Below are 22364 nucleotides of genomic sequence, written 5' to 3' on the forward strand. Positions count from 1 at the left end.
GAGCCTGGAGCCCTCTGGCCTCAGCCCTGTGGCTTTTCCTACCGAGGTGTCTTCTTGCTTCTTTCCCGCCAGCCCTCTTCCCAAATTCCCAGCGTGGGTCCGCTGCTCCGCGCACCCCTCCTGCCCCTCCCCCCGTCCTGGTGACCGCCGTCCCACAGGGCTGTGTGCGGCCAGCACAGGCTCGTCACGCGGCAGCCCGCCCGCGCGGCGGGAACCTGGCCCGGGACCAGGGCCAGCGGGGCGCCGGCGCAGGGCGGCGGTTCCGGGCGGCGGCTCAGCAACCACGCCTCCCTCCCGCGGGGCGGGGCCGGCTCAGCCAATCGGCTTCGCCAACCGCGGCCTGCCTTCCGGGCTTTGGGGCCGGGAATTGTGGGAGGAGGGCCCGGGCCCCACTGGAGAAGCCCTGTAGGGTCGGTGCTCCAGGAACCGACCGCCCCCCGCGCCTGGCCCGAGGGACACTCGGTTGTGGCATTTGTCCAGCTGCCCCCTAAGGGGAGCGAGGCCATGGGGCCTATAGGCTTAGCCTCTGACCCTGGGGACTCTCAGCCCAGGCCTGCCCCAGCACCAGTAGTCAGGGGCAGCAAATTTTTAACTAGACACACTGATCATTAACAGGGTAGGAAGGAGTTCAGACTCAGCCTCACTCAGGGGCAGAGACCAGCTGGGCCTCGGGCCTCTTGCAGAGATGTTGGGCCGTGGAGTCTGGTCCTCCGTGAGGCAGGGGCTGAGCAGGGGTTTGTCCAGGAATGTGGGGGGCTGGGCCTCAGGGGAGGGGAGGAAGGTGGACATTGCAGGCATCTACCCCCCTGTGACCACCCCCTTCACTGCCACGGCAGAGGTGGACTATGGGAAACTGGAGGAGAACCTGCACAAATTGGGTACCTTCCCCTTCCGAGGTAAGTGGGGTCTGTCCTCTGGGGGAGTCGGGGGAGAGGTGAATGACCCCAGTCTCCTCAGCCAGTGAGCTGCTCAGAGACATTGGGTACCTCAGGAGGAGTCGTTTTATTCTGGGAGAGGAGCAGGGGGCACTGCTCTGGGGTCAGGAGGCAGGAAGCTCCTTGCTGGCGTGCAACCTTGACTGAGTCTCACCTGCCTCGGTTTCCCCAGTTGTAAACTACAAGAGTGCCTTCTTAGGCCCTAGGTAATGGGTATGAAAGTCCTTGTCAGCTAAACACTGTGCGGTTGTGAAGGCAGCTGGGGGCGTCACGTGGCAACCCAGCCAGTGGGCTCATCTCCCTACAAGCCTTGTTTGCACATGCTCTTCTGAGCCAAGCCCCCCTGGATCCTCTGACTCATTTCCTCTTTACACGTGGGTCTCCCCTCGCTGAGGTCAGGGACCGGACAACATGCAGCACAGCCACAGGCACAATAAATGAAGGGAAGAAGTGGCCAGGTCCTCCCATCCTGCCCACCCTCGTCTGTCACCCGTAACAAGTCCCTGAGGCGGTAATCTCACTAGCCCCGTTTCACAGACGGGGAGCTGGGGCTCAGAGTGACACGGTTGCTTGCCCAAGGTCATTGCTAATACATGGCTGAGCTGGGATTTGAACCCAGGTCTGACTGCAGGGCTATGCTTGGTTTCACTCCACAGCACTAACCGCTGAGCTGCTAGACCAGACTGTTTCAACAAATAAAGTCTGGTTGGCACCAGCTCTGGGAGTGGAGAGGTTCTGACCGAGGCGGGGCAGCAGAGCAGTTGAGAACATGGACTCTGGATTCAGATCACAACTCTGCCACCTAGCTGTGAGATCATCTCTCTAAGCCTCAGTCTCCCCATCTGACACCTGGGAGTAATGATGCCCACATCGTACAATGGCTGGGAGAGAAATCCAAGAGAGGGCAGATGAAAGCACACTGTGAATAGAAAAGGGTGATGTACCCTAGAAGTTATGGATCCAGTGGTCACAATCACTAGGACCACAGGTCCATAGAGCTGCTTTGTGACAGTGACTACTGACCTGACCAAACCCCATCCACATCTCAGGGTTGAGGTGATGGGACCCTTTGCTAGGGCTCAGTGAATGCCCTGTGGATGCCCATGGTGAGCAGTGACACAAACTCTAAGTAAATTTCTTTTCGGGCTCAGCTTGCTGGGGCCTGAGAGTCTGCACGGAGGCCTGCGTCTCTTGAAGCAAAGTGAGAAGCTCCTTGAATCTCTTATTTATTAAAAAAAAAAATTTTTATGTAATCTCTATGCCCAGCATGGGGTTTGAACTCATGACCGCAAGATCAAGAGCCGCATGCTCCACTGACTGAGCCAGCCAGGCGCCCCTTGCTCCTTGAATCTTAAAAGGAAGGAAGACTCGGCTTCACCCTCCAGGTTCAATGACACCCTGGTGCAGGGGGTGGGGAGGGTGAACTCTGTGTCCAGTGCCTGCCTGCCACCCAGAGAATCCACAGACACCCCCAGCCTCTTCTCTGGACCTTTCCTTCCCTCCTAGCTGCTCATTCACTCCTGCAGAGCACACGGGGGTGCCCAGGATCACAGGCTGCTGTGGATTTGGCAGGCCACGGGCCACGGGCGCCCACTGACCCACACAGGGTCCTGCTCCCGCCTCATCTCTCTCTTACCCACACACCAGGGAGGCAGTGGGCTGAGTAGAAACAGCTCAGCATCCCGAGTTAGAAGGCTGGGTAAGAATCCTGGTTCTGCCAGTTATGGCGACCTTGAGAAATCCCTGAACCTCTCTAATCTGACTTCCTCATTTTAGAATGGAACTGAGCCACAGGGTGAACGCATTCCTCCCAAGGAGCTCAAGTGTGAGGCCCTGACATAAAGAATAGAGCCATAGGGTCCTGTCACTGCTCCCAGGACCTAGCCAGAATGCCCGGGAAAGGAGCCGTGAGCAACTTTTGCTCTACAGACAATGTTTTTCTGGCCCTGTCCTGGCCCCCGGCTTTGGCTTTGCTGCCCAACACTCGGGGGCAGAGGAGGAAGCCCTCACATACCACAGTGCCAGGGCCTCCTACAATAAGTTAAAAGGCCTCCAAAGGGGAGGTGGGAACCTGCCTTTAATGAATCAGTGAACGGTTAGAGATTCTTCTGGAAGGTATTGCCTGAAACTGTGTAGCTCTCTTTATTTCTTATTTTTGAATTGTTAATTTTTACTGATTATTTGTATAAAGAGTATCATTTTTAAATGAAAGTTATAACTAGAGACCGGAGGGTAAAACTGTTGCAGAGGGGCCATTTGGCCCTGAGCTCACTCCTACAAACAACCTCGAAGATGAACTTTGAGTTGTTATTTCCAAATGAGGTTAGTGGACGACCACAGAGCTACTTCAGCAGGACTAGGGAGATGATGTTCCCCATAAAACTTTGAGCTTGTATCTTATTCCCTTAGTACATAGACAAAGATATTATTGTGTATATTAAAGCCATTACTTTGTTAAATAAAAATATTTTGTTTAAAAAAATCACATATTTTACAACCCTGTTTTGGCATTTACTTTGGCATTCACTTTTATTTTTTTTTATTTTTATTTTTTAAAGATTTTATTTATTCATGAGAGAGAGAGAGAGGCAGAGGGAGAAGCGGGCTCCCAAGGAGCAGGGATCCCGACGCGGGACTCGATCCCAGGACTCTGGGATCATGACCTGAGCCAAAGGCAGACGCTTAACCATCTGAGCCACCCAGGGGCCCCTAGCATTCACTTTTAAAAAGTGAAATGTGGTTTTAAAAAAATGTGTTAGATGCCTCTGGGAGAAAAATAGAGGGGCCCAGGCCTGTTTCTACCCTGAGAGGCTCTGGATATAATTTGGGATTGTGGGCCAGGCTTTCCACTGTCTGTACCTACAGAGAGCCTGGCCAGGTGGCCCACCTGCTCATCATCTAAACTGTGCCCATTTAACCAGGGCTCAGGGGGAGGGGGGAGAATTCTGGGCTTGCAGGTGTGTCACTGAGGCACGAGGTAGCAGCCCCCATCCTGGAATGGCCTCTGGGATCTGGCATCTGTTGAAGACCCCTGTCCTATCTGCTCTGCCTTCTCAGCCCACTGTTGTCTCCTCTCAGTTGTGACCTTATGTTATTCTAGAATGAGCTCCTTCCCGGGCCCCTTTCCTTCTGGACCCTGCTCTGTAAAGGGGTTGAGGCTGCAAATGTGCCAAGCTGGCAGCAGGGGTGGGCCCTGAATGAAAGGAGACACCGACGTCAGGCAGCCTGGAATGGATGCCTGGAATGGAAGGACCCCTTCAGCCGTGGTCGGCGCACCTGCCCCCTGGGGGCCACTGGATGGAGAGGGAGAGAAACCAAAGATTGGAAAAGAAGGATTGAGTTGCAGAATGGGTCACAAGCAGAAGGCAGAAGGGACTCAGAATTGGGGAAGCTGCTTTTCCACTGACCTCGGGGACAGCTGTCCGGGTGGGAGACGGGACTTGGGCCTCAGGAAACGGCCTGCCAGGTTGGACGTGAGGGATGCTGTGGCCTCTCCCCACCCCGCCCCCCTAGCCACCTTCCTCACAATGGGGTTCATTGCTGAGGTGGGAGGGGCATCCTAGGAAGGGTCCAGCTGGGGGCCTGCCAGCCAGACAGCCTCGGGGAACCTGCCCTTCAAGATGAACCATACCATCCGGGCTCCCCCACTCCCAGTGCGCTCTTAGCTCTGCCTGCCTGGCGTAGGGTCCTGGAGGCCTTCTTGGAGCTCATCCAGCAACCATCATGCAAGGTGGTGCTGGGGGCTGCCCTCTTACTGGGCGGTGGAGGCCTCATGCTGTGGATTCAGAGGAGGAGGAGAAGGAAGACATCCCCTGCTCCTGCCCAGGAGGAGCAGGGGCCACCCGAAGGTCACCAAGCAAAGAATGAGAACTGGATTAAGTCTCACTTTAGCCGCCTTTCTGAAGAGAAGCTGGCCGCCAGCAGCAGCACCCCCCCTGCCCCCGAGAGTGGCCGTGGGGCGGCCGGCACCACGGTGCGCACAGAGACCTTCACCACCAGGCAAGGAGAGGTGGGCGCAGCTCTGCACCAGCAGTCCTTCGCCAGCAAGCAGAGGTTGTCTGGCTCCTCGCTGACCAGAGAGACCCAGCGGGAGTCTGGAAGATCCTCGTCCACGGATGCGGCCACCTGGGCTGCTGTAGCCACCTGTACCAAGGAGATGGACAACCTGGGACAGCAGCTGGCTCATTCCATGTTGCAGCGTGCCATGATTTACCAGAACTCAGGCCACCTGGAGTCCAAAGACATCAACCAGGAGGAGCTGAAGGGCCTCGAGGAGGTGGAGTTGAAGCTGAAGGGGAATTTCCTCACTCAGCGAGAAACCGCGGTAGCCGGCATGAACCACACACACACCTTCCATGGCCACGGTCCCCACGGCCACCAGGGGCATCCGAGCCACCCGAGCCACAGCCTGCCCGACCGCAGCCACCACACCTACCACCCCTTTGAAGCCATCACCTAACCACAGACGGAGACGCCCCTTCCCCCGACAGGCTGGCACACAAGCGTGGGCCTGTTTTCTCTCCTGTGGGGCAGCCCGTGTGGCCCAGGGTGAGAGGCTGCCGCCCAACACCCTTCTTCCTCAGCCCCCCACGGGGCTCCTGGGCCCCTTCAAGTCTGTGAGTAGGGTCTGTCACGGAGAATGGCTCCCGATGGAGGGGCAGGTGGAAGGAAGGGAAGCAGCCGAGACACACGCCCGGGCCCCTGAAGACCCACCGAGAGAAGCCCGGTGAGGCAGATCCCGGGAGCAGCTGAGAGCCCCCAGACTGACGCCAGATGCCTGGAACTGAGCCAATAAAGCCTTGTATACCCTCATTCTGAGTCTGGGGGGCTCTGTGGCCAGCCTCAGGACTGGGCGGGGATGCGGGGAGAGGGTTCCGCTCCCACAGTCCTCTTCGTGTGGCCCTTGGCTTGGGCTTTTTGCTGGGCTGATTCAAGACTCCACAAATCAGCTTCCCCAGGTCTCAGGTTCTGGGGATGGGACGTCTCCCGGGAGCTCAGCACCCACCAACCCGCTCTTGGCCAGGGAAGGAGGAAGCGGCCAGGTGTTGAGAGGTGGGGGGAGAGACAGGCTTTCAGAAGCTAGTAAGCAAGGTGGGGTGTGGGTCTCCTGTCCTCTTGGTGTCATCTTCACCCTATCTCCTGCTGCTCGAGTCGTGTGGCCTCCTGCACTGCAGTGCTCTCTCCCTGCCCCACCTGCTTTCCGGGGCCGCTGGGATCCCCATTAATGCCTCCCCCGCCTACCTTCAGAGCTGTTGTGCCATATACTCTCTCTTCCTGTTTATGTTACCGTGGCTGGGGCTGCTGCTGGTACTACGGATGAGTGGTATTACTAGTACTACGGGCTGCTGCTGGTACTATGGATTAGTGGTATTACTAGTACTACCAGCAGCTCCCTCTTTTTTTTTTTCTTTTCAGTTTTTAGTATGTGCCATGTTCTATGTTAAGTGTTACAGCACAGTCCCATGGAGACAGTATTGCGTTACCTCCGTTCTGCAGATGAGACACCTGAGGCTCAGAGCTGTAATTCACCTGACAGGGCATCGACAGTAAGTGGTGGAGTTAGAGCCCCGCTCTGGCCGACTCCAAAGCTCAGACCCCAAGTCCCTGCCTTGTGCTGCCCCCTAGAGGTGGCCCTCCAGGGGGCTCCCTCTCTCATGCTTACCTCTGCCCTCTTACCACATGTCCTGACTCTCTGTGCCCTCCCTCAAGCGTGGGACTTCCCCTGCCTCCTCTTCCTGGGTCCCAAGAAGCCGTTTCTGGGGCAAGGGGGGACCTCCAGTAAGGGGCTTAAAGGGAGGCAGCTCTGTCTCCCATGAAAGTTGAGAGAAGTCAGCTACACCACACTGTCTAACCCCCAGTGGCTCCTTTACATAGAAATGTACCATTGGCATCTGTGATGAACTTACCAGTGTTTCCCAGCCTGTGGGCCTCAAACTTCCCAGAAGAAGGCGCCCAGAATCCTTCCAAAGGATGGATAAATCTACAAACACCCTAAATGTTGTTGATTGATTTTATGGGGCATAATTGGATGTATTTGAATTCATCTATCTATCTATCTATTGTAAAGATTTTAAGTAATCTATACACCCAACGTGGGGACCGAACTCACAACCCCGAGATCAAGAGTCGCATGCTCCACTGACTGAGCCAGGCAGGCGCCCCAGTATTTGAATATTTTTTAAAATTACTAATAAGTGACTTTATATAAATGTTAATGTGTGTGTGTGTGTGTGCATATATACACTTTAAATTTAAAATACTTCATACTGGGTGTCGTGGAGGAGGCCAACATGAGGGGATGTCTGTGATCTTGATGATTCTTGGCAAAGTGGGGCCATGTGCTGTGCAAGGGGGACAAAATAACAGGAGGGGCAGAAGCCAGGGGGAGTGAGAAAGGCTCTCCGGGGCTGCAGCTCAGGGAGGAAGGTGGTCCAGGCAGAAGGGAACAGCATGCGCAAAGGTGTAGAGACAGGGTCGTGACACTGTGTCTGGGGGACCTTGACAGTTTGGCTGAAGGGGAACATTTAGAGATGCGCGAAAGGTAGCAGGAAAAGCCAGAAACGTGACTCCGAAGTTTAGAGCCCAGAAGGACGTAGAAGAGCATACAGTCCAACTTCCTCATTTTACAGCAGAGACCAGTTTGAGAAATTTTGCCTAATCCTGCACGTGGAGGTGGGGGAGATGGAAGGGTTCTGGAGAACGTCTGTATATTTTTGGGTAGGCCACAGGGAAGGACAAGGAACAGGAGATGGAAGTTCAGAGGAGAGATGTCTGGTGGAGGGATCCTGGGAAGACTTCTGAGGGGAGGTGGCAAGGATGATGGGTCAAGGGGCATAAGAGTAAGAGAGACTGTGATTCCTTTGGGCCACATCAGTCACCATGTTCCTTGTGCATGCCCAGCCCTGAAGACGCACTCCTCTCCCCCAGCCACTCTGGCTCCCCAGAGCAGTCAGCATAACCATGGGGATGAGGGAGAGTAGCTTCTGTGATGAGCCGCATTGTCTTGCAGCTGGATCGGGGAGGAGAAGTTCCTGAGAGCAGGCTCCCCTCCCACAGCTGCCACCCTCCTGATTTAAGGCTTGAGCACTTTCTCCGGACTCTGTCATAATTACAGCTAACACTGCTAGGTTCTAATCTAAGCACTTTATAAGTAGTATCTCATTTAAGCCTCACAACTCTTTAAGGAGGGCACTAATATCCCCATTTTTCATGTGAGGAAGCTGAGGCTTGGTGACGCCATTTGCCCAAGATCTCATAGCTGATAAGGGCCCGCGCCGAGTTTCGCGCAGGCTCCTCTCAGTTCAGAGCCGACGCATCTGACCACTCTACCCACCTGCTCTTTCATCGCATGCTGTCTTCACTCCCTGACCCGTCCGGGGCCCTGGCGCCCCCCCCACCCCCGCCCCGCTCTAGTCCCCTCTCTACACCAGGGGAGGCACAGCAGGCCTAAAACTGGACATCCCACCCAGGAGAGGGGGGGGGGTTCTTTGCAGCATCAGTTCACAGGTTTCAAGGTGCTTTCTTGTACATTTTCTTGTTTGGGCCTTTAAAGTAGCCTTATGAGGTAGGATTGAAATGTTTTTATTATCATCCCGTAGAAGAGGAAATGGGGACTCAGATACATGATGTAATTTGCTCAAAAGGGGAGCTGGGTCCGACTGTTTCCCGACTCTGTGATATTCCCTCCTCCCCAGCCTGGCCTGCCTTCCTCCGGCCTGGGTCACATGCTCCTTTCTGAGACAAGGGAGAGGCCACCGGGAGTCTTGAGCACAGGGGCCTGCCTCCCCTCGGAGAGCGCAAGACCCAGCTGCCCTGCTGCTCAGGAGCCCCTGGAACTGGCCCCCAGAACGAAGGGGGTCTTGGGGATGAGTGAACACGGCCGAAGAAGTGGCTGGTGCAGGAATGGGCCTGGCCCCCTCCCAGGGTGGTGGTGGCAGCCAGGGTTGTGGAGGGAGGGAGATGTCTTTGGAGGCATTTCCATAGAGGCAGTGGCAAAAGTTCCATCTCAGAATCTTTGACCTCTCAGCAGAAGATGCTGGTCCAATCCTCTCCGGGGTTGGCGACTCACACATGGGGGCACTCACACTGGCCAAGGACCAGCACCTTTGGAACAAGACAGAAGGAGGCTCCTGGCCTGACGTGGAGAAATGGATCCTGAGGAGGCAACACAACAGAAGCCAAAAACTATTTGCCTCAAGATGCTCCCTGCAATGTTACCAAGGCAAAAAAGTGGGGGGGGGGGGACTGCTAAGTATCCAGTGAGCTATTCTGGCAATCCACTCCGTGGAATCTGCTGGTGTCGTGAACAGCATGGAAAAAGGTTTGTGTTGAAAAGTTGACTCTCCATCACACTGTGTCCCCTAAGGATGACTCACTGGAACAGTCTCTCTTGGTCCCAATGCCAGGAAACTCTGTGTGTTTCTGGGGCAGCTGCTTTGCTTTGATCTTGAGTCCTGCGTATCTGTCAGCTGATCACATTTCCCTTTTAGCTTTGACTGTCAGGAAGCTCCAAACCAAAGTGATGGCCCATCTCTCACAACTGCGTGGCAGGGATTTTGTATATCAGTATCCTGCCCCCCAGCTTTCTCTTCTTTGCTTTCTCCCAAGAGGTCTCCTATTTATTAATAATCTTGTTGTGTCATAGGCTGTATTTGTCAACTATTTCAGAACAATGTTTTTGGAATGGGATGGAGTAGAGAGGAGGAAGAAGAGGAAAGAGAAAGTGAAATGAAAGAAGCAGAGAGGAAAATGGTTTTACTCTAACATTCCCTTCAGATTCAGCCAAAGAGCATCAATTCTGTGATATAAAAGGGTTGACACCTTATCTGGTGGTGTTAGAAACCTCTCAAATGATCGGTCAAACAGGAAAATGCAAAATAAAATAATGGGATGTCACTTTTCACCCAGAAAATTGGCAAAAATTAACTCTGACAATACCCAGCGATAGCATGGATGAACACTAACAGGCCCTTCCATGTGGTACAAACTGGCTAATGAGGCAGACGTTTGGCACGTGAAGATGCACATGGATGTGGCTCAGCAATTACACGCCCAAGTAGACTGTAGAGAAGCTCAGACATGGGCACAGAAGACCTTATAGGATGTGTTTGTTTCAGCATTATTTGTAATAGCAAAACTAAGGAAACATTCTAAATGTCCCCAAAAGGAGAATGAAAAGTAAATTGTAGTCTAACTTCACAACAGAATATAATATAGCAATTAAAATGAATCAGAACTGTGTACTGCTAGGGACAAAGCTCACAACATAATCTTGAGCAAAAATAGCAAACCACAGATGCTTGTATGAGCTTGATTCCATTCCTATAAAGCTTAAAATGGCAAAAAACGTCTTCTATCTTGTTTATGGGTCAATATGTATGCCTTAAGGGTATAAAGACATGAACGGGAACAATGACACCCGAGTCGGGACAGCTAGAAGAGGAAGAAAAAGGTGATCAGGGGAGGGTTGCCGTGGGTGCTGGGTACACACCTGTGGATTCTACTATTATCGAGTTTTTTGGGTATAGCTAAAATATTTCATTAACACAAAGAAAAATGGTGTGGACACTGCCGTCACAACTGGGTAAAACATCTGCCTGCATCAGGACAAAGATGGGAAGGAAATGTGTGAAAAACTATGGCGTTGGGGTGGTAGGGACCTGGGTGTGCGTAACGGCAACATCCCGGTTGTTGGTAGAGGATGGGAAGGCGTTGGCTGTGATGGGACCTGTCTTGCAGGCTTCGTGGTCCAGGGCTCCAATGGCGAGTTCCCCTTCCTGACCAGCAGCGAGCGGCTGGAGGTGGTGAGCCGCGTCCGCCAGGCCATGCCCAAGGACAAACTCCTGCTAGCCGGCTCTGGCTGCGAGTGTGAGGCCACAGTGCTCTGGGCTCTGGGGGTGCTTGGGGGGCCTGGGAGTGGGGAGCCAGGCTCCTTGGCCCTGGGGCTGGTTCAGCCTACTGGTTCTGTCTCTTCTGAACCCCTTGCTTGCCCAGCCCTTCGGCCTCCTGCTCTCGCGCGCCGCGGCCCATAGGGAAGACTCCCTCTTTCCTCCTATAGCCACGCAAGCCACTGTGGAGATGACTGTGAGCATGGCCCAGGTTGGGGCAGACGCCGCCATCGTGGTGACCCCTTGCTACTATCGTGGCCGCATGAGCAGCGCTGCCCTCATTCACCACTACACCAAGGTGGGTGTGGGGCCTGGGCATGGGGTTGGGGCCTGGGACTGAGAGGAGGCTGCCTGGGGAGAGAGAGAGCAGCTGGGGGCCGAGGGGGAGCCTCCTTCCCGTGAATGGCAGCCGTGGGGACGGGGAGGGCTGCCGCTGGGCCGTTGGCCAAACACGCTGTGTGGCTGTTTTCTCGCCTCTCAGATGGGAGGAATGGCCCGGTCTTCCTCACGGGGTCCTTGTGAGGACCGAGTTCCATCGAAATGCAGAGGACTTAGAGCTGAGCCTGGCACATAGAAAGCGCTCATGAAATGTTATTATTATCGCTTACAAGCAGGGAACACGGCACTGTGACTCCTAGTGCAGGAGGTGGGCATATCCAGGTGGCCCCCAGGGCCCCAGGCCCGGAGCTGGTGGTGGTGGGCAGTGCCTCGCGCCCCTCGGGCCCCACCACCTCCCCTCTCTTCTCTGCCTCCCTCAGGTCGCTGACCTCTCCCCAGTCCCTGTGGTGCTCTACAGCGTCCCAGCCAACACGGGCCTGGCCCTGCCCGTGGATGCGGTGGTCACGCTCTCCCAGCACCCGAACATCGTGGGCATCAAGGACAGTGGCGGTGATGTGAGTAGCAGCGTCTCCTGGCTGGGGCTCCTTCCTCGTCTCCTGGGCCATCAACTTCGGGGCAGCTCTGGGACCCGCTTCAGTCCTGGGCTGCTCTCGGGGTTCTTGCCGTTGTGCGGGCTCTCTGGGGCTTTGTCCAAGTTTTGGGGCTAGCTCTCTGGGGCAGGGGGGCTCATCCCCCGCCCAGCCCCCATCTCGCTTGGTGTTGAAGCTCTGGGCGCGGTTCTCACGCAGGTTTGCTGTTGCAGGTGGCCAGGATGGGGCTGATGGTTCACAAGACCCGGAGGCAGGATTTCCAGGTGTTGGCTGGATCGGCTGGCTTCCTGCTGGCCAGCTACGCCGTCGGTAGGCCTCCTGCTGCACTCACACTGTCGTGGGTGGTACAGCCAGGCCCCCCTCGCCGAGGGCTGGGGCCCCTTCTGTGGGGTCCTTTTGCCAGTCTGCCTGCTTGGAAACCTCAGGAGTCCAAAACGCTGCTCGCTTGTCTGAAAATTGGGTGCTTCCGAGTGACCTTTCCGGGCAGTAGAGGGTGGTTGTGTATAATCCTTGGGCTGTAGCAGGGATGCCCGAAGTTTGTTCTAAGTCCTGAGCTCCCTGCTTAGTTGACAAATTTAGCCCCTCTAATCTCACCCTGTAAATCATTCTCTGAGGATAGAGGCCTTGGGGCTTTTCCTCTGGTCCAGGAGTCTGTTTTCGCCTCCCCCTGGTGCCAGGCCAGAAGGAACTGTCAGATCTATAGGGTTGGGCCAGGGATCTTCAGCTGCCTGATTCTGTTCTAGTCCAGGATCCTAGGAACCTCACCGTTAAACCAACCACGCCGGTCTGTTGTGGGTTGGGCTCCTTGGGTTCAGGTTGGATTTGAGCCCGGGAGCGGGGAAGAGGGGAAGCATCTGCTCCCTTCGGCTGGAGCCGCAGCAAGGCCAGATCTGTGTTACTTGTCCAGTGCTGAGGGGACAATGCTGGTTCCTGGCCTCTGGTCTCCACAGACTTCGGCTTGCTGCCTGGGTCCTTGCACATCTCTCCTCTGCCACGTCACAGTCTCTAAAGTGCAAGGGCAGAAGAGGGGACCCACTGAAGCCTTGTTCCCGAGGGAGGGGCAGATGGAAAGAGCACAGGCTCTGGAGGTGGGGTGGGGGGGTAGTACTTACTGCCGGGCAGGGTATTCAACCTCGCTGGGCCTGAGCTTCTACTCTGTAAAGCAGGGGGGTGTTGTGAGAACGTGTGAGAATGTGGCCACGTTGTCCACGTAGTGCCTGGCGTAGAGTGGGGATCCATAAATGGCAGCTTTTTTAGCTCATTCCAAATTTCCCACTCTCCAGTCTTGAGGCCACGGTGCTTAGGGTCACCCCTAACTAGCCTTAGAATCACATCACAGGCTGGCAGAGTGGCAAGGCCCCCCAAGATCACAGCCAGCCCATTTTCATTGCCCAGATGAGAACAGAGAGGACCGGGAAGTCTAGGACTTGGGCAAGTTCACGCTGCCAGTGGGAGGAAATGCCTGGTCTCCCGACTGTGTCCAGGGCTCTTTCCACCCCCACCCCCACCCCCACCCCCAGCGCCGTCCCAGGCCAAATTCACGGGGGGGCGGGGAGATAAGATTTCAGAAGAGCAAGGTCTTCCCGTCCACTCCACCCCCTTCCCGGACTGATGAGTCAGGGGGCTATTAGAGGATCGTGGAGGTGTCAACTGGCAGGTGGGACTTTACTCTGGGAGGTGTGTTGGGGGGTGCAGGGGAGGAACTGTTCTTAAGTTAGCCTTCAGGCTCTGTTCCCTGACCTTCAGCCTGTGCAATTCTACTTCAAATATGCTGGCAGCTTTTCTCTCTGGAAATCTGTACTCTGGACTCACAGAGCATGCCTTGGATATGACCAACCAGTGGCACCGAAATCCACATCCTCTTTCCCCAGAATAAGAGGTGCGGGGGCGCAGGCTTTGGAATTGCCTGTGAGAAGAGGCTCTGGCTGATGTTCTGCATCTTACTCTGGGGCAGGAGCTGTGGGGGGCGTGTGTGCCCTGGCCAATGTCCTGGGGGCTCAGGTGTGCCAGCTGGAGCGACTCTGCCTCACGGGGCAATGGGAAGATGCCCAGAAACTGCAGCACCGCCTCATTGAGCCAAACACTGCGGTGAGCTCCCAGCCAATGACCCCAAGGCGTGTGTGTGTGTGTTGGGGGGGGTGTCTGTGTCCTCATTGGGGCAGGAGCCAGGGCAGGCACAGGCGTCCCCACATAGCCTCTTCCCTTTCAGAAAATCCTTTTAGAGAACCTCCCAGCGTGGGAACTCCAATCACGACTTCAGACAAAGTTGAGCCCTGTTGGTTGTGTTGGAATTCACTTAGGGAGCCAGTTAAAATTCTAATCCTCTAGACCCAGGAATAAGCGTTGAGACAAACAACCTGGCTGATTGTGGTGACATAAGTAATCCCGGGACCTTACCTAGAGATGCACTGCCTGGGGAGAGTGAATCATGGGCCTTTCCATCAGCTTTATGAGTCAGATCCCGGAGAACAGAATGATAGGGAGTAAAGGAGGAGTTAGAAGGTTGGATGTATTCAGAGCCCAGACTTCCCAGGAGAGTTTTGTCTTTCAATAATCTTCTCTGCAGTCAGACGGTGTACCCCAATTCTGTATTGGGCAAGTCAAGGAGAAGAGCCGAGATGGAATGCCTGTCAAGAGCCCAGCAGCGCTGTGCAGAACCATATTGGGGTCTGAGGCAGGAAGGAAAATGTGTGTTCTTAGAGACACCTTTGTATGTGTATTTTAAATTAAACTTTTAATTTTGAGATAACTGTAGGTTCAGATGAAGTTGTAAAAAATAATCCAGGGGCACTTGGGTGGCTCAGCCGGTTAAGCGTCTGCCTTTGGCTTGGGTCATGATCTCAGGGAGACTGCTTCTGCCACTCTCCCTGCGTGTGCCTTCTTGCTCTCTCTTTCTCTCTCTCTCTCAAATAAATAAATAAAAATTAAAAAAAAAAAAAAGAAAGAATACAGAGAGAGTCCATGTACCCATTCCCCAGTTTCCCCCAATGGGAATATCCTACAAAATTACAGTACAATATCACAACCAGGATTTGGACTTTGATACAGTCCAGGTACAGAGTATTTTTATCACCAGAAGGATCCTTCATGTTATGCTTTCATGACTACACCTACTCACCTCCTGCCCCCACCGCCTCCTTAACTCCGGCAACTGCACATCCATTCACCATTTTTATAGTTGTGTCAGTTCAAGACTGCTATATGAAGGGGATCATTGGGTCTCTAACCTTTGAAATTGGCTTGCTTTCACTCTGCAGAATTCTGTGCACATTCATCCGAGCTGTTGCATGCAGCAATAGCCCGTTCTTTTTATTGATGAATAGTGTTTCACGGTGTGGCCGGGCCACACTGTGTGTAACCATTCACTGGTGGGAGGACAGCTGGGTCATTTCCAGTTCAGGGCTATGAGAAGCTGCTCTGAACATTCATGTACACGTTTTTTCGTGACTGTAAGTTTTCATTTTTCTGGGATAAATACATAATTCATGGGTCATATGATGATTGCATGTGTAGTTTTTTGTGTTTTTTTTTTTAAAGATTTATTTATTTATTTGAGAGAGCGAGAATGAGAGAGAGTACATGAGAGGGGGGAGGGTCAGAGGGAGAAGCAGGCTCCTCGCCATCAGGGAGCCCGATGCGGGACTCGATCCAGGGACTCTAGGACCATGACCTGGGCCGAAGGCAGTCGCTTAACCAACTGAGCCACCCAGGCACCCTGCATGTTTAGTTTTTTAAGAAACTGCCCAACTGTTCTCCAGAGTGGCTATGCCGTTTTGCGTTTCCATCAGTGTAAATGTATGACTGACCCATTCTCTGCCTCCTCACCAGCTTTAGGCATATGTGACTATTTTTTATTTTAGCCATTCCGATAGGTGTGTAGAAACATTTCAGTGTGGTTTTAGCTTGCATTTCTCTGATGACTAATGCTATTGGACGTCTTCTCATGTTTTTATTTGCCATCTGTATATCTTCTTAAATGAAATGTCTGTGTATGTCTCTTGCCTATTTTATAATTGGATTTTTAAAAAAAATTTATTTATTTATTTGTCAGAGAGAGAGAACACACAAGCAGGGGGGCGGCAGGCAGAGGGAGAAGCAGATTCCCCACTGAGCAGGGAGCCCGATGCGGGGCTCAATCCCAGGACTCTGGGATCATGACCTGAGCCAAAGGTTGCTTAACCAACTGAGCCACCCAGGGGCCCTGGATTTTTTTCTTTCTACCATTGAGTTTTGGAAATTCTTTATATCTTTTAGATACCAGTCCTTTGTGAGATATGTAGTTTGCAAATATTTTCTCCCCATCTATAGCTTGTCTTGTCATTCTCTGAACAGGTCTTTTGCAGAACAAAAGTTTTTAATTTTGATGACGTCCAATTCATCAATATTTTCATTTATATTTATGCTTTTAATGTCAAGTGGAAGAAGGCTTTTCCTGGCACTAGATTGTGAGGATTTTCTCCTATTTTTTTTCCTAAAAGTTTTATAGTTTTACATTTTTTTAATTAAAAAAAAAATTTTTTTAAGGTTTTTTTTTTTTTTTTTTTGGACAGAGAGAGAGACAGTGAGAGAGGAAACATAAGCAGGGGGAGTGGGAGAGGGAGAAGCAGGCTCTCTGCCAAGCAGGGAGCCCGATGTGGGGCTCGATCCCAGGACCCTGGGATCATGACCTGAGCCGAAGGCAGACGCTTAACGACTGAGCCACCCAGGCACCCCTAGTTTTACGTTTTACAAGTCAGTGACCCATTTTGAGTGCATTTTTGTATGAAGTGTGAGACTTAGGTGGAGGTTCATTTTTTTTCGCTTCTGGATATCCACGTGCTCCCCCACCATTTGTTGAAGGGATGATCTTTCTTCCATTGAATTACTTTTGCACCTTTGTCAAAAATCAGTTGGGCATATTTGTGTGGGTCTATTTCTGGATTCTCTGTTGCTCCCATCATCTGTGTGTCTATCTGCAAAACCACACCAAATTATTCTAAAGTTTATATGGAGAGGCAAAGGAATTAAACTAGCTAAAACAATTTTGGAAAAAAATAACAAAGTGGGAGTAATTAGTCTACCTGGTTTTAAGATTTATTATATACCTATAGTAATCAAGTCTGTGTGGGATTGCAGAAGGTATTTTGTCAAATGCTTTTCTGCCTTGATTGATATGATCGTGTGATTTTTTTTTTTCCTCTTTAGCCTGCTAATATGCTGAGTTATATGGATAGTTTTCTAATATTGAACTAGACTTGCATCCCTGGAATAAATCCCACTTAGTCATGATGTGTAACTCTTTTCCGATATTGCTGAGTTCCATTTGCGAATACTTAGTTGAAGATTTTTCTGTCTATATTCATAGGAGATAGTGGTATATAGCTTTCCCCCTTTTTTGGTGCTGCCTTTATCTGATTTTGGTCTTAGGATAATAATAGCTTCATCAGTTGACTGGGAAGTATTCCCTCCTCTTCTATTTTCTGGAAGAGACTGTGTAGAATTGGTGTTAAATATTTTTTAACCGTTTTTTAGAATTCTCCAGTGAGATCATTTGGGCCTGGAGATTTCTTTTGGGGAGGATTTTTTTAAATTCCAGCTCTGCCCCTGACCTCCAGTGACGCCTCCCTGACTGGAAGGGGTAGGAATGCCTCCTTACTGCTTCCCACGTGGCCACCACTGACATTACAAATATGTCTGGAGGGGGGTGACCTCCTTCGGTGTGGGCAGTGACGTGTAAGCTCTGATTTTCCTCACTGGGCCTCTGCTGAGACCATCCATTGTTGCGGGTGAAGGGCACTCTTTACTGCCAGAGTGTGGGGGTGGTGTAGAAGTTCTGGGTCCCAATTCAACCTTTGCTGGCCTGGGTGGGGATGGTGGGGATGGGGCCACAGTTTTTGCTGGGGTGCCTGGCTGGAGTAGAGTGGTGATTGTCTTAAAGTTTTCCATTTTTGCTAGGCTGCTTCTTCCTGGTCCTTGGCTTGAGTGAACAGGCTTTTGTTGGGGGCTTGTATTATCTGTACCCATTGGCATTTTGAGGTTGCTGGCTTCTTAAGCTTCAAGTTGAGGCCAGGGAACTCACCCCTGTGTTCCTTGGGTCCTGAGGTCCCTAGTTTGTCTTCCTTATCTCGACCTTTCAGAGTCTTAGGTTTGTTTGTTTGTTTGTTTTTTAAGATTTTATTTATTTATTTGAGACAGAGAGAGAACGTGCACAAGCAGGGTGAAGGGCAGAGGGAGAAGCAGACTCCCCACTGAGTGGGGAGCCCATGTGGGGCTCGATTCTGGGACTCTGGGATCATGACCTGAGCTGAACGCAGCCACTTAACCGACTGAGCCACCCAGGCGCCCCCTTATGTTTGTTTTTATATAATGTCCAAGGATTTTTAGCTATATTTGTTGGGAGGAATAGGGAAAAGTACATCCATTCCATCTTCCTGGAAGTGGAAACTCTAAGTATTTCCCCTCCTTCCCTCCCTTCCTTTCTTTCTCTTTCCAACCTCAAGATCAAGAGTTCAGGCTTGGGGCGCCTGGGTGGCTCAGTCGGTTAAGCGGTTAAGCGTCTGCCTTCAGCTCAGGTCATGATCCCAGAGTCCTGGGCTCTAGCCCCCTGTCAGGTTCCCTGCTCAGTGGGGAGGTCAGGTTCCCTGCTTGGTGGGGAGCCTGCTTCTCCCTCTTCCTCTGCCTGCCGCTCCGCCTGCTTGTGCTCTCTCTGTCAAATAAATAAATAAAATCTTAAAAAAGAAAAAAAAAAGGAGTTGCAGGCTCCACCAACTGAGCCAGCCAGGCTCAGTATTTTTCTAAATGGTGATTTTTGCCCCCCATAGAACAGTAAACTATTTGAAAAAATATATTAGAAAATTAAAAAGTAGGTATATTAAAACAGCATTCTTTTAGTTTTAAATATCCTATCTACATTAAAAACATAATTTATTATAATTTTACTTCCCTGGCTTGAATAGAAACAACCTCATCAAAAAATTTTTTCCTGCATCTACTCCTAGAAAAACAAAAATGAACCAATAAAAAATACACAGAACATGGCTATAGGGGCACACATTTACTTTTGCCTCGGGCCACAATATGGCAAGGCACGGTTCTGTTGGATCCTGTCTTTTTTTTTTTTAAGATTTTATTTATTTATTTGACAGAGAGAGAGAGAGCACAAGCAGGGAGAGCAGCAGGGGGAGAGGGAGAAGCCTGACGCGGGGCTCGATCCCAGGACCCTGGGACCATGACCTGAGCCGAAGTCAGACGCTTAACTGACCGAGCCACCCAGGAGCCCCTGTCGGATCTGTCTTTATTTAAAACATTGACACTTTGTTCATCATGGATTTTTTTTTTTTTTGCATTGATTTTGATTTTTAAAAAAATATGGCACTAAATATCACTTACCTGGATGACTGATTTTTTTGGCATCCCCTTAAATTTTGCATCTGAGGTGATAGTCCCAGGCTAAGCAGTAATGTTTTGTTTGGGTAAAGTGGTGGGCTCTAGATCTCCCTCACAGCTTGTATCTTTACCTCCAAGGGGCAGATTAACTCAGCTTTAGAGAAAGGACAGCTGAGGAGGCAAGCACGAGTCCCTCTGGATGTGAAGGTTCTCCTGGGATAGGATGCCCTATTAATACGATGCAAGAACTGCAGAAATGAGGGCCATTCAGCTGAGCCCCATCAGAGCACAGACTGTCCGGTATGTACCGGACACTCCACCGGGGTGGGACCTCTGCTCTCTTTGCCCACCCACTTGCAGAGAGAAGGGTCCAGAACCAGCATACCACCAGGACAGGAAAAGGAGCAGCTTTTAGGTCTCTTGGGGTCTGGTCTTACAGTGGTATTTTTCATTTGATTCTTGTGACACGGGGTAGGTATTGTCATCTCCTCATTTTACAGATGAAGCCGTGGGCTGCCCCTTGGGAGGAGAGGATGCTTGCTGCCATGCTAGCTCTCTGCATGCCATCCTGCCTTACTCTTCACTCGGTGCCTTCTTGTGTGCCAACTCCGGGCACACATTCAGGAATGCCTGGAACACCTTTCTGCTGCCTGGGCTGTCAGCTCAGCCACCCCAGGAGCAGCTTGATGTCACCCTATTGCCCTGCCCTGCTCGAACACAGTGTCCTTCCTCTGCCTTCCGACCTAGCTGGCCTCCTGCCCTGGCTATATTTAGGACTTTCTGTGTTCTTTACCACAAAAAGCATTCAATTATTTCTGTGGGTCTGGGGAGGGGGCAACTCAGAGATCTCACACACCTAAGGTGGAAGGCGGCTTTTCTCTAGGTACTTCTTGTTCCCATCCTCTCCCCTAGGTCTTTCATACCCCACTCAGGTTTTGGGTGAAAAGCCCAGGTTATTAGAACATCATGGCTGGGGCCAGGCCTGGGAGGAGGATGGCGTATCACTCATTCCAAGAAAAAATTCCCCGGCCACTAGTGGTAAACAGTTAGTCGTCAATCATTCATCAGTGGCTCGCAACCAACCTCTTTTATTATTTTACCCTTCATGAAGCCCATACTTCTAAGGTTTTACCTTCCCTCCAAATAAAACATTATTAAGTAATGATTACATTCCTAGTTTTTAGGTAGTCAAAGATTCATCTAACACTTCTGATCAGCATGAAATAACCAGTTGCTATGCCGAAGGCAAAGAAACTTGATGCTTCATTTTCTGTAAGACCCCATGCATGATTTTAAGTTATCACAATAGCTTTAGGTCCCCCCTTACAATGGAAGACACTTTAGATATCATGTCATCCAGTCCCCTCATTTTTTAGACAAGAAAACGCTCATGATACAAGGTTACACAGTGGAACTTCTCAGGACAGCTGATGCATTGTTTTTCAGAGTTGGGGTCAGGGAGGAGCTATGAGTGGGTCAGGGTCCATCCTGCAGGGCCAGTTGAGGTCTGGGCTATGCCTGAGGCTCTCATAGACCCTTCCCCTGCCTGGCTTCCCAGGCCTGCTGTGCCCTGGCCCTAGGTCCCTGGGAACTGGGCTGCAGACCCACAGCATTGCTATCTTCTCCCATCCCAGCTTGATGACTGAATGCTGCTTTTTTCCCCAATGGGGTGGATTTTTTTCCTAAGACCCAAGGAGGTGACTTCCTTCCTTAATCTGAGTTGTTGGCATCATGTTCTCTACTGCTGACCTGCCTTCTGGTCTCTCAGTCTGAATTTCCAATTGACCGTGGTGTCACCGATGTGGTAAAGTTACTGTACCAGGGGAGGCGGGGAGGAACCTTAACTTTCTGAAAGTGACACCTGTGTCCCAGACATGTGTATGCAGGGGTTCCCCAGTTTCTTCTAACAGGCCCTGCTTCACAGGTGACCCGGCGCTTTGGGATCCCCGGGCTGAAGAAGACCATGGACTGGTTTGGCTACTATGGAGGCCCCTGCCGAGCCCCCTTGCAGGAGCTGAGCCCCACGGACGAGGAGGAGCTGCGTACGGATTTCAGCAGTAATGGCTGGCTCTGAGGGCAAGGAGAGGACCCGAGCCCATCTCAGCTTCCTGCCTTGTACCTGCAGTCGAAGAGGCACATGGGGGTACGAGGCTTCAAAGCCTGTTTCCCTACTTCGGTCCTCCAGGTAGCCTCTCCCAGGCTCTGCCATGCATCCCCATTTCCTATTCTCACAGCCCCATGACTGCTGGCATTTGTATCCTAAACTGTTCTCTAGAGACCTTCAGTCTGGGAAGGAGCAATTGCTTGTCCTTCTACTGTGCCTTCCTGTGCCCTGGGACGTGACCAGGAGCTAGAGGGCAAGAGCAGGGGGCTACTGGGCACAAGTAAGGTCATGTATTTTACTGATGGGACGGCCACTTAGACTTGGGGGTACACACCTGAGCCCAGCACAGTACAGCGGGGAGCCAGAGCTATTCCTAAGAACCTGACTCCTTCCAGGGAAAGCAGTGGGTTCGGAAACCTAATCAGAAGTGTCACTGGCCTTTGAAAGGCCCCCAAGCTGCATTCCAGACACAGTGCCCTTTCCTAAATCCATTTTGATTATCTCATATTCTCATCTCTAGCCTTGATCTCAACCGTAGAGAGCACAGAGCCGATCCAGGGGCTTGCCAGAGTTGGTAAATAATGACCCCTGGTGGATAAATGTTACATTCAAGGAGACTTCTAGCCAACCTAGGTCTGAGACATTAGGGAAGGAGACTTGGTCTAAGACCTGGCCATCCTCTTGCCTTAGGCACTGTGCTTTCATTGTTAAAAATAATACTTTGTTCTTGCAATAAAGCTGAATAAGTGAAAACAGTGTGGCCATGTACAAATTGATACCTCACTGCCATGTAGGTCTCAGGTTTCCTGCCTAGATGTCAAGAACCTTCCTAGAGGCAATTTAACCTTCAAGGTCTGCTTTCTCCCAGCTCTGAGAGAGGCCCTAAGAGTCCACAGCAAACGAGGTATTAGATCAGTGGTGGCCTAGGGGAAAGGCTTATTGAAGTTCTGAATGGGAGGTAGAAGGCAAAAAGATTCAACTGAGATATTTAGAAACACTTTAGCACATTAACCAAAAGGGCTGCTTTCTCAAAAAATGTTTAACCTTACTCAGTGATACTTGACTAGTGGCAGTAAACCACTGCCACTAGTCAAGTATTTTAAAACATTCAAGATGAATGTTTTAAAAATTACTCTGGCTAAAA

General features: G+C 51.6%; 2 protein-coding genes across 5 annotated transcripts; both read left to right on the forward strand.

The window, feature by feature from the left end:
• Positions 1 to 339: 339 nt before the first annotated feature.
• HOGA1 (4-hydroxy-2-oxoglutarate aldolase 1) lies at positions 340 to 21973 on the forward strand. 4 transcript variants are annotated; one of them, XR_006791355.3, is made up of 8 exons: positions 340 to 896; positions 10674 to 10802; positions 10993 to 11120; positions 11581 to 11715; positions 11964 to 12060; positions 13706 to 13839; positions 19255 to 19416; positions 21041 to 21179. XR_006791355.3 is itself a non-coding variant. In XM_045878556.2 (7 exons), exons 1-7 carry the CDS (start codon positions 686 to 688, stop codon positions 21188 to 21190), a joined length of 984 nt encoding a protein of 327 aa, XP_045734512.1. In that variant the 5' UTR covers positions 341 to 685; the 3' UTR covers positions 21191 to 21973. The 4 variants fall into 4 exon arrangements, 3 of the variants coding, with proteins under 3 accessions (XP_054364296.1, XP_045734512.1, XP_045734513.1); XM_045878556.2 differs by lacking the exon at positions 19255 to 19416 and having other exon boundaries at positions 341 to 896; positions 21041 to 21973; XM_054508321.2 differs by lacking the exons at positions 13706 to 13839; positions 19255 to 19416 and having other exon boundaries at positions 21041 to 21973.
• On the forward strand, positions 4037 to 9078 carry CUNH10orf62 (chromosome unknown C10orf62 homolog). Its single transcript, XM_064595119.1, has 2 exons — positions 4037 to 6481; positions 8962 to 9078. Exon 1 carries the CDS (start codon positions 4708 to 4710, stop codon positions 5392 to 5394), a length of 687 nt encoding a protein of 228 aa, XP_064451189.1. The 5' UTR covers positions 4037 to 4707; the 3' UTR covers positions 5395 to 6481; positions 8962 to 9078.
• Positions 21974 to 22364: the final 391 nt, after the last annotated feature.

This window comes from Mirounga angustirostris, unplaced genomic scaffold, assembly GCF_029215605.1.
Source record: "Mirounga angustirostris isolate CCGP_5_RB_7025 unplaced genomic scaffold, mMirAng1.0.hap1 SCAF_6, whole genome shotgun sequence".
NCBI lineage: Eukaryota > Metazoa > Chordata > Mammalia > Carnivora > Phocidae > Mirounga > Mirounga angustirostris.